This window comes from Echinops telfairi, unplaced genomic scaffold (assembly GCF_000313985.2).
Source record: "Echinops telfairi isolate 266 unplaced genomic scaffold, ASM31398v2 ScPeMD7_3;HRSCAF=10, whole genome shotgun sequence".
In the NCBI taxonomy this organism is placed as follows: Eukaryota; Metazoa; Chordata; class Mammalia; order Afrosoricida; family Tenrecidae; genus Echinops; species Echinops telfairi.
In genome coordinates this window covers 54,665,324-54,676,890 of record NW_022103899.1, presented here as the reverse complement: position 1 = coordinate 54,676,890, position 11,567 = coordinate 54,665,324, and the positions used below count along the sequence as shown (strand labels likewise).

The following is an 11,567-nucleotide window of genomic DNA, read 5'->3' as shown; positions in this document are numbered from 1 at the left end:
GTGGGTGAAGGGAGACATCGGACAGTGTAAGATATGACAAAATAATAATTTATAAATTATCAAAGGCTCATGAGGGAGTGGGGAGCAGGGAGAGAGGGGGGGAAATGAGGAGCTGATGCCAGGGGCTTACATGGAGAACAAATGTTTTGAGAATGATGAGGGTATATCCTAGACATTGGTGAGCTGATATGGACTGACATGGAATTTTTTTAATATTAAAAGATCAATTTATTGGGGACTCTTACAACTCTTATTACAATCCAAACATCAATTGTATCAGACATATTTTCACATGTGTTTCCATCATTCTTTTCTGGACACTTACTTTCTATTGAGCCCTTGGTTTCAGCTCCTCTTTTTTCCCTCCCTCACCCACCCTCGTGACCCCTTGATAGATTATAAATTATTATTTTCATATCTCACACTGGACGCTGTCTCCCTTCCCCCTTGGAATATTTTAGGAAAACGATATGGTCTACTATACCACAAATGATGGATTGAAGAGGAATGATGTCATATTCATTGCCAAAAAGAACATTTCAAGGTCCATTTGGAAGTAAAATGCTATCAATTATGGGCTGGTACCCATACCCCTACAAGGAAGACCAAGTGATTTGACTATCATTCAAATTATGCACCAACTACTAAGCCAAAGACGAAGACATTTAAAATTTCTACCAACTTATGTGATCTGAAATTGATCAGACATGCAATCAAAATGCAATGAAAGTACTGGTCATTGGAGTGGGAAATTTGGAAATGAAGAAGTATCCAAATCAAACTCTGTGCCATCAAGTTGATTCCTTTCATAGCAATCCCATAGGTTAGAACAGCCCCTGGGGGCCGGGGGAGGGCGGGTTCTAAGGTTGTAAAACTTCAGGAAAGGTGAAAGTCTCATCTTTATTCAGCAGTGTGACTTGTGTTTTTGAACTGACTACCTTGAGGTTCGCAGCCTTGGTGATGGCATTGACCTCTACATAGACAAAGAGGCAGTTGATAAAATGAGAACAAGGGAATATTGAGGGGCTTAAACTCAGGAACTGTTTTGTCAGATGTACGTCCATTCATCACACTTATTCAACCTGTATGCTGAGCAAGTAACTCAAGAGGGTGCATTGTGTGAGGAAGAATACTAAATATGGCCTGGAGGAAGGTTCATTAAAACCTGCAACATTCAGATGACTGTGCTTGTTGAAAGCAAAGAGGACTTTGCACACTTACTGATGAAGATCAAAAACTACAACCTTCGGTATGGGTTAACTCAACATAAAGAAAACAAAAGTCCTCACAACATCTTGACCACCAGAGAAAAGACCAGAGTTGCCAAAGATTTCATCTTATTTGGATCCACAATCGAGACCCATGGAAGCAGCAGTCACGAAATCATGCTTTAGAGCAAAGATGTCACGCTGTGGACTAAGGTGTGCCTGACCCAGATTGCTATGCTCAATCACCTCACAGACGTGTAAAAGCTCGACAATGAATAAGGAAGATGGAAGGCGAATTGGTGCATTCGCATTATGGTTTTGGTGAAGACTATTGACTGTACCATGGACTGCCAGAAGAATGAATAATCTGTCTCTGAAGAAGTACAACCAGAAAACTCCTTAGAAGTGAGATTGGTAAGATTTTGTCTCACATAAGAGAGGGTATACAATAAAAACTGGAATTGTGCTGAGCAGAGCGGAGCTTTCTTAGTATGCATTTTTCCTGCTAGGCGAGCATTGAACAACTCACTCTGAGTTAGTGCACCCAGTGGCGCAGCCTAGGAAGTTTCTCTCTGGTCACAGTAAATTTTTTCATAAAAGTAGTTTCACTCAAACATCATTTTTTGTGATGGCCGATTTAAGAGAACAGCATGCCATTGTGAAATTTTGTTTCCTGCTCGGGAAAAATGCTGCAGAAACTGTTGTGATGTTGAACACAGCTTACAAGGACAGCGCTATGGGAAAAACTCAAGTTGTACAAGTGGTTTTCTCATTTCAAAAAGGGTGAAATGTCGATTGATGACAAACCTTGTTCCAAACAGCTGTCAACTTCCCCAACGAACAAAAATGTCAGCTCAAGTGCATTTAGAGTTCATTCCACCAGGTCAGGCTGTTAATCAAGCTTTCTATTTAGAGATGCTGAAAAGATTGCGCAACGGTGTGAAACAAAAAAAGGCCTGATTTGTGGCAGACCAGGGACTGGTTTTGCCACTATTACAATGCACCTGCTCATGTAGTCATCTCAGTGCACCAGTTTGGGGCAAAAAAAAAACAAAACAGCATGCCTCTCTTGTCCCATACACCTTACTCACCTAACCTTACTCTGTGCAACATCTCTTTGTTTCCTCAAATGCAGAGGGACATGAAAGGTGTGGCAGTTATATGATCATTTGTCAATTTGAGGATTAAGAATGTAGGGGTGGGGTCTAGCCTGTCAATCAGATCATAGCCAATTAGGCCTCTGTGTGGGCATGGTCTTCTCCTGAGAATTCTGGGAAATCTGGTATTCCTTCCTTGGAGGTGGGAGACTCGCTGCGCACACCCTGGAAGACATAGCAACTGACAAGACACATGGACCCACCCTGATGTAGCTCTGGGTGCTGGGGAAGCCATGCAGACATTACTGCCAGCACTGAGATGTTTCCAATGCCATTGGATACAGACTTTCTACCCACTGGCCTGTGATCTTCTACATTCGGCATCATTGCATGTGTTTCGTGAGTCTGAAGAGGACTTTATAGATTGGTATTGGACATATGGGCTAATATTGGACTTGTGGACTTGATCTGGACTGGGCTGGGATGTTTTCTCAATGTTCAATTGCTCTTGTATCTAAAACTTTTTCTTATACAAATATGTGTATCCATGGATTTGTTTCTCTAGTCTACCCAGACTAACACAAAAGGACTATGATTTGATGATATAGAATAAATGAAGAAAAAAAATGAGGGAGGTGCTGTCAGCCATCCAAACAGTTGAGTTTGAAAAATGTTTCCAAGAATGGAATCACAGATTGGCAAATGGATTAAGTATAACAGAAAATACTTTGAAGGTGATAAGGCTGACTTGTTTTAAAGAAATTAATTCAAAGCTCTGAAACAAAAAAATTCTGGTTTTGGGTGGCGGTCCCCCTAGTACATCTACCATGCTACCAGGAAGGACCAGTCTCTGAAGATGGGCATTTTGCTTGGTAAAGTCAGAGGCAGGGGTGGGGAGGAAGACCCGTTAGTGAGATGGGTGGACACCAAGACTACAACGATGGGCTGAGGAATAGCAATAACTATGAGCCTTATGTAGGACTGGCATTATTTTGTTCTGTTGCACGCAGGCTCGGAACCAACTCGACAAAACATAGCAACAATTACAGAGGACATTACAGCTAGAGAGAAAAGAATGAGTACGAGACCCTGTCTTAAGTCTTGCAGGATTACCTGGTGGTGTGAACAGTCAATGCTCTGAATGCTAACAGGAGTGGATGTGTTCACCCAAAGGCACCTCGGAAGAAAGGCCAGGTGAACTGCTTCTAAAAAAGCCAGCTATCGAAATCCCTAAGAGGCACAGTTGTACTCTCACACACAGGAGATTGCCATGAATGGGAATCAACTCTTATCCGAACGGGAACTAGGTCTTGGAAAAAGAAAGGAAAGAAGCCTGACGGATCATGAGTAGAGAAGTTCTGGAGGTCTGCCGGATGAGGCAAACCGAACCATACAGCATATAGACTTTATCATCAGCATGATGGGAAAATATGGGAGGTGTTTAATCCAGATCCTGCTGGATGCTTGGGATGCACAGCCGTAGATCGATCAGAGGAGGGTGAGGATGAAAACAAGAGGTCCCACTGAGAAGCCATTGAAGTGGCCCAGAAGGGGGCAATGGTGTTTTGGGTGGAGCTTCAGACTGGATGGTGAAATCAGGAAGGGAAAATTGGGTCAAGAAACCATGAAAATGGTGATTAAATTGGTAGATTCACAGTAGACTTCTGATGGGGAGCTGACAGATTTTGATGGGCTGGATAGGGAGGGGCAAGAATGGCATGGAGTGATCTTGAGAGAAACGGGGGTGTCCACTAGGAAACCAGATGGGTGGTGAGGTCATTGACTAAAAAGATGAGCAGGATTGGGGCAGGGAAGAAGAATAGAACCATGAGTTCTGTGCCGGCTGGACTTCCCAGACACGTCCGTTTAGCTGCAGGAGACGTAGCTGAGAACTCTGAGACTTCCAGGGTTACAGTCCTTCACATATTTCCCATCCTCATAAAGTTCTCTGACACCGAACTCCTCCAAAGCCATCTGCCTTTCCTTTGCCACGGGATGACACGACTTGTCCAAACTTCTCATTGGGCAAGCATGACTGGTCATCAACCACTGCGGGTCAAGTTTGCAGACTGCTTACCTTGCTCCTGTTCTAATGGGAGGTCTGAATTAGGAGCCAAGAGTGCTGCTCCTCTCTGACTACCCAAAGGGTAAACAAAACATTGACAAAGAAACACACTCGGTGCCATCTAGCCCATTCTGACTCATGGTAGCCCTACAGGACACGGTAGAGCTTCCACTGAGCCAATCTGAGGCTGCACATCTTTACAGGGGCAGAAAACCTCCTCATTCGCCCACCAAGCAAGTGATGAGTTCCAACCGCTAACCTGGTGGCCGCAGTGACTCCCTAGGACAGAGAAGAACGGCCTCTGTAAGTTTTGAGTCTGTTTCTCTTTAAGGGAGTAGAAAGCCTCAGCCGACTCCTGTAGAGAAGCTGGTAGGTTTCGAACTGCTGGCCTTGCAGTTAGCAGTTCAACCACACCTCACCTATTCTCTAAAAGTGGCCGTGCCCCCACATATGAAACATTCCTGGTGGGGCTGTGGGTTTGGCACTAGGCTGCTCACCAGAAAGAAGGTCGTCAGTTCAAACTCAGCTCTTCCATGGGAAAAAGGCTAGGGCAATCTGTTTTCTTTTCTTTTGTTTTATCATAATTTTTAACTTACTGAGACCGAGGGCTCCTGAAGGTTTTTAAGGGACTCTAGCATGTAGTAGGAGGCCTGGTGGAGCAATGTGTTACCCGTGGGCTGCTAACTGCAAGGTCAGCAGTTCGAATCCTGAGGCTGGCTGGCTGCTCCTTGGACGACGTGCAGGCTCAGACGCCCAGAGGACAGTTCCCCTCTCTCTACAGGGTCGCAATGTGGCTGAAGTACCCTCGCTGGCAGTGGGTTTGTTCTGGGGTGGGTCTTCAACAGAGGAGACCATGGGCGGAAACGTACAATCCAGATCCCAGTAGTGCTAATGTCACCGGCTTTGCAAGGCAAGGGTTTCCCCCTCTCATTCGGCACACCTGACTTGGCCCTTTGATGTTAAAAGCAACACCAGTGGTCACCTCTCCCGCACCCCAACCCCAACCCCATTCCTGAAGGACCCAAAAACACGGCGCCCAAGTCCCAGCCCTGTCAGCCTACTCGGGGTTCCCGTCGCACCCTCGGGTCCCCCACCTCCCCCGCCGAGGACCTAGGGAGCCATCGGGCACGGAGCCAAGTGTTCAAGTACCTGGCGGGTAATAGCGCAGCAGGAGGCTCTTCAGTTTCATGTTTTCCGTCGCAGACCCTCAGCCCAGGGGCTTCGTTGCCTTGGAAACCGCCAAACACCGGCGGGGCGCGGGCGCGCATGCGCGGGGCGCGGGCACTGTTGTGCAGCCGAGGTTGGGGGCGCTCCTAGTGCGGGCCGGTCCCGCTCAGGGTCAGTGGACTGGCAGGGCTCGCGCGGGGCACCCGAGGGCTCCAGGGCACGGAGAGTGGGGGGGACTACACCCCTCTAATGCCACCTCTACCCACATGTCTGGGACTGGCAGGGGAAGGACCCCCCGCGTCCTCGCTAAAGCTGGCCTCGCTGGGGCCGCCCTGCCTCAGTCACCACCTGAGCCCCGCTGTTCGCCCCTCCCCCACGGACTCGAACCGCCTGTCTTCCCACAATGGGGGTGGAAAGGGGACGGAAGACAACACAGCTCAAAGACCACCTCGTCCCTGCCCCTCCTAAGTTCCCATAAAGGAAAAATCATCTCAATGGCACCGACTACGTAGAGTCCCAACTCAAATTCACGGCCATGGGGTCGATGCTGACACATAGCCCCCACTGGACTTCCCTGGTGGGTTTCCGAGAACGTCGTTCTGTACAGAAGAAGACTGCTTCGTCTTACTCCCGCAGAGCCGCTGGTGATTTCGAACTGCTGACCTTGCGGTTAACAGCCCCACGGGGAACCAGGGGCTCCTTTACGGAGAGCCCCGGAGTGATGCGAATGGATAATGTCACTGAGCATAAGATTGTAGGTTCGAATCCTCCCCAGAGGTGACTGGAAAGAGAAACCTGACTTTCTGTTTCCAAACGCACAGCTTGGAAAACCCTCAGGGGCAGTGCCGCTTTGAGTCGTGGAGTGGGGATGCATGAGAATGGACTGACGGCCCCCAGCTGTACCCCAAACGCAGCAGTGAGAAGCCCGCACCAGCGTGGAGAGCTGAGGTAGTGACCCGGCCCCCTTCTCTCACAAGCAGCCACAGGTGTGTTTCCATAGAGGACCAGACATCATGTGGATGAAACTTGAATTCCCGCCATCCCTGGGTTTCAGGTGCTCAAGGGCAACTAACGAAAAGATTAACCTGATTCCTGGCCGGCCTCCATCCCGCCACAAGGGGCCCATGGTGCCTGGGCCTCCCTGGAACCTGAAGACTGCCAAGTTCATATTCCGTAAGTTGCTCTGAGGATCTGCTATTGCTAAGTGTGTGCCAAGAACAATGGAACTATTTGAGGCGATTCCTTCAGAGAAAAGTTCAGGCTGAAAATGTATTTGAGGCGTCTGTGCTTGCGGCGAGCCTATATGCTTATGGTGCTGGTGGTGGTGGTGGTGGTGGTGGTGGTGCTGGTGCTGGTGGTGCTGGTGGTACTGGTGGTGCTGGTGCTGGTAGTGGTGCTGGGTAGGTGCTGTTTCATGGGCTCTGGCGACGCATAGAGACCTTACGTACAACAGAACGAAGCCCTGCCCTGTCCTGCACCATACCTGTTGTTATGTTTGAGCCCCATTGTTGCAGCCACAATGTCACTTCATCTTGTTGAGTTCCCTCTGCTTTTACTCTGCTGCTCCCCCAAGCAGCATGTCTTTTTCCAGGGACTGGATTCTCCCGAAAACATGACCAAAGTTTAGAAGACACAGTCTTCCCATCCTAGCCGCTAAGGCGCGCCTGGCTGTTCTTTCAAGACGGAATTGTTGGTCCTTTGGGCAGCCCATGGGACTGTCAATATCCTCCTCCAGCACCACGGTCCGCATGCATCCATTCTTCTTCTGTCTCCCTTATTCCACGTCCAACTTCCACATGCGTGTGAGGCAATTGAAAATACCACGACTTGGGCCAGGCACACCGTGGTACCAGTAGATGTGACCAGATCACTCATTAACTGGTTTATCCTGGGTCTTGTTGGTGAAACTCTCACAGCGCTGGCGTCTGTGGTGATTAATGGGAGCAAACTCACGGACTTGGAGCCCAGGGAACTTGGATGGGGTCCATCGTCGCTTGGGGCTTCAATTTCTTATTTGGAAAACAAGCAGCCCCAGTACCATAGAGCATTGTTCTTGCTCCAAGCCTGTCTCCTTTGAAGACATTCCAGAAGGGTTGGGGATAGTGAGACAATTGTAAGCACCATTACCCTCAGGTTGTTTCATTGAAATTGGGGACCGGGTGAGAGCATATTTGTTTCCATTTAAATTAGTAATCTAAGTCAACAATTAGTCCAATCTTCCTTTGCATGCCATATGGCATCCTGTGTGCCAGGTCAGGCAGCAATGTACCTAACTAATTGTTCGTCTTCGATAAACATCAAAACCAGATCACACACCTTAAGACATAACTGCCTCCCCTGTTGATGCAGATGGCCTGTGCGGATTTTGAAGGGAACGGGGTAGTTAGGATGTTTTGTAGCTTTCCTGACCTCTAGCACTAAATAGGAGCCCTCATGATGAGTTAGTTACTTGTTGAACTCTAAGGTCGGTAGTTTGAAGCCACCGGCTGCTTTTTGCTCCCATAAATGTTTCCAGCCTCAGAAACCCTATATAAGGTCACTGTGAATGGGAAGGAAGAGCTCTAGTGGAATTGAGGGTGACGAGTCGGGCTGCTTGCCCCAAGGTCAGCAGTTTGAAACCACCAGCCACTGTGGAGGAGAAAGATGAGACTTTCTACAGCAAAAGTTCTACTCTGTCCAAGATGTGGGATTGGTTCAATGACGTTGGAGTCAGAATGGACCTGACTGCAGTGGATGTCCACTAGATGGCAGTACCACCCCATCCCCAGTAGTAGCAACCAACAGAAGAATGTGTCCCAAGTCCATGGCCAAGTGTCCGTGGGAGTCCTCAAATGAAGACCATTGTCCAAAGAGAGTCCTTTCACACTTAGTTGCATTTCTATCCAGACATTTTCCCCCAAGGGACTACAGCTTCTTTTAAAAATAAAAAACTGGACCTCATGAGGTTCTTTTGTTTGTTTAAAATTTTTCTTTTAACAATAGATTGTGAGACTGGCCTCACGTATTCAATATTCTCTTAGATCAGTGGCATACAAACAATAGCCAGCCAGGACACACATCCAGCCCACTGCCTGTTTTTGCAAATAAAGTTTTGCTGGAACATAACTACACTCCTTTGTTGAATCCATAGTCACACAAAAGGTCCCTGGTGGGAATAGTGGGTGAAGTGCCAAACTAAATGTGAGGTTGTCATTTCAATCCCACCCACCTGCCACTCCTCTGGAGAAAAACAAGACAGTCTGCTCCTGTACAGATTTACAGTCCTGGAAGCTCTCCCGAGCAGTTAGACTTTATCCAAGGAGAGTGTGATAGAGATTATGTCAACTAGACACTCCTGGGTAAAGGTAGGAGCGAAACTTAACAAATGAGAGAAAGAGAGAGACCTAGGACAGTTGAGTCCTCTGTAGTCCTTCGCCTTCGGCCGAAACTGGACCTTGCATCTGCTTCTTCCATCTCATGTTGCCTCACGCAGGGATCTCAGGAGTCGTCGGCAGACTATTGCTGATGGTGGATTGATTCCACCAACTTTGGGCCCTCTCTGCATCCACCAGCCCGTGCCCCCTGCTGTCTCTGCTTCATCATCCTGGCCTGATTTCTCCATCTCCAGTTATGTTGCTAGCTGATCTCGGGAGCTGTCGGCAGACTGCTTTGACTTGAACCAGATCACGGTTAACCTATTTCCACAACCATGTAAGCCATTTTTAGGTATAAATATACAACACATACAGCCATCGCTGGATTTGTTTCTAGGGGACAAGGGTTGGCAACATTTTGAGATGGAAGAGTCAATCCTGTGCCTCGCAACCATTTAACAAGTAGCTGAGAGCCGTAAATATATATTTACAAGCAAATGACATCACCATTATCTGAAAATGAAACTATGAGCATTTGATTGTCATTTTCGATTTTAGTTCAGAGCCACATGTACGAACCCAAAGAGCCACATAGGCCAACCTCTGCTCTAGGGAACCCAAGCTAACACACAGAGCCAGTATGTGTTGGAATCAGCTTGATGATAGGATTTTTTTTCACCTTCACAAGCCAGACATAGGTGGTGTGGAGGGAAGGAAGGGTGTCTACAATATAAACAGGAAGGCGTGGAGTGGGTGCACTGCCACCTTGCATAAAGCATTTGAAGATCCCATTTGTAGAAAGGAAGTAGTGGTTATGCGTGAGGTTGGGGGATGGGCTCTTCAAGCAGGCCACACGGAGGCAGCTTGAACTCAACATACAAAACTTTGTGCCCATTTGTCCAGGTCTGGCCCAGTCTGTCTACAAAGGTACTGAAAAATGTCCCAGTCTTGGCAGTCTTCTCGTGGAGGCTGTTTGACCAGCGGCCATCACTGGTGTAGGACACAAGGCAGGCTGACCTAGAGGTGTATTCGGGCGTCCGTTCCTGATTGCTACAAGACAGCCAGTCTCTCAGTAAAGTGATGTCCAATGCCTGGGAAAGCCATGTTTGCCCATGGTGGTGTAGTGGTTACACGTTGGGCTGTTATCTGCATGGTCAGCAGTTCGAATCCACCAGAAGCTCCATGGGAGATAGAATGGGCTTTCTTCTCCCATAACCGGTGACAGGCTCAGAACCCCACAGGGGGTTCGCGATGAGTCAGCATTGACTCTTTGGCAGCAAGTTAGCGTGAGGAGTCTACGATGTGTCTAATTGCATGGTGACAAGTGTGAAAGGGGGTATTACATTTTGTCTAGTCTGACCACATTGCAAGCTTTTTCATGAAGTCAGCACGAAGAGTCAGAAAATTGGAAGAGGTAAGAGGTGTCCGTTACCTTTGATTCTAGGACCTATGAGTTTGTGTTGTCAGTGTGTCTGAGTGTTTGCCCAAGAGAATAAACGTCAGAAGACAGAAGCCCAGGTCAGGCCCTCCCACTGATGGTTCTGTGTCCCTCAATTATTCATCAGCCATTGATAGCCTCTCATTTCATTCAGCACCACACCTGGCTGGGTCATCCAGGGGACCTTTCTTCCTGCCATTCCTTCCACTTGATAAGCCTCCCACTCCACCTGTTGTAAAACCTCACCGTGCTGGAATCCCCTTCTCCCAGCCCTCTATCCACTGTGATGCAATGGATGTGGGGCTGGGCTGGGGCGTTGATTTCACGTCACCGACTAAATACCTTCCCTGGTTCCAGCTCCCAGGGAGAGAGCCATCTCACCCACTTCCAGGTCAACGCTGGTGAACCTCACGATTCCTCCTTGATCATTCCATGTTTCGAACATGCTTTCCCTTCCTCCAACAGGGCTTATTCTAAACTCCTGAGAGTTCTTACATGGAAATGTAAGGTGCCTGGGTGGACAAAGAAGGGATTAGGTTCTCAATCGTGGACATCCTTGGTCCATCTTTAACTCCCCCTTGTACTGATCCCCTCTGCTTGTTGAGGTGCTGCACGCCTCCATGCTCGCAGTCTGCTGAGAGGTACCAGTGCCACCTGCATGCCCCTTCTACCCAGTCTTCGTGGCCAGACCATGAAACCCTGACCTCTCCTTCAACTCTCTTTCTTTCTGTTCAGTCCGATGCCCCACTGGGAAGAGTCAGACAACTAGCTCTCTGTCTGTCCACAGAACCTGAGGGTCTCTCTCTCTCTCTCTCTCTCTCATCTCTTTCTCTCTCTTGCTGGGAAGATGCTGCCATTTTCATTCCATTTCCACCCACTTCCAAGATGCTTGAGAGCTCCTTCCCAGACAGGCGGGGCATCACCCATCCCAACGCTCCACAGGATGTCCCCTTCCAGCCCCTCACCTCTAGCGACCATGGAACACTTCCATTTCCCCTCCCTCGACCCAGCTAAACAAAGGAGCCCTGGTGTCCTAAGTTGGGCTGCTAACTGCAGGGTCAGCAGTTCTAAACTACAAGCTGCTCTGAGGGAGAAAGACAGGGCTTTCTACTCCCAGAAAGAAGTCCAGTCTCGGAAACCCACAAAGGCGGTCCTACCCTGCCCTAACGGGTCAATTTGAGTCAGAATTGACTCGATGGCAGTGTTTAGTTTGTTTGTTTGTTTGTTTTAAATCTAGCT

At 48.2% G+C, this 11,567-nt stretch overlaps 1 protein-coding gene across 1 annotated transcript in view; it reads right to left on the bottom strand.

Moving 5' to 3' along the window:
* Positions 1–5,596, bottom strand: part of DAW1 (dynein assembly factor with WD repeats 1) — a 48,706-nt gene extending 43,110 nt beyond the window's left edge. Inside the window, exon 1 of the mRNA XM_004701818.2 lies at positions 5,520–5,596. Within this exon, the coding sequence (XP_004701875.2) occupies positions 5,520–5,559 (40 nt within the window). The 5' untranslated portion in view covers positions 5,560–5,596. The remainder of the gene's footprint in view (positions 1–5,519) is intronic.
* Between the last annotated feature and the right edge of the window lie 5,971 nt (positions 5,597–11,567).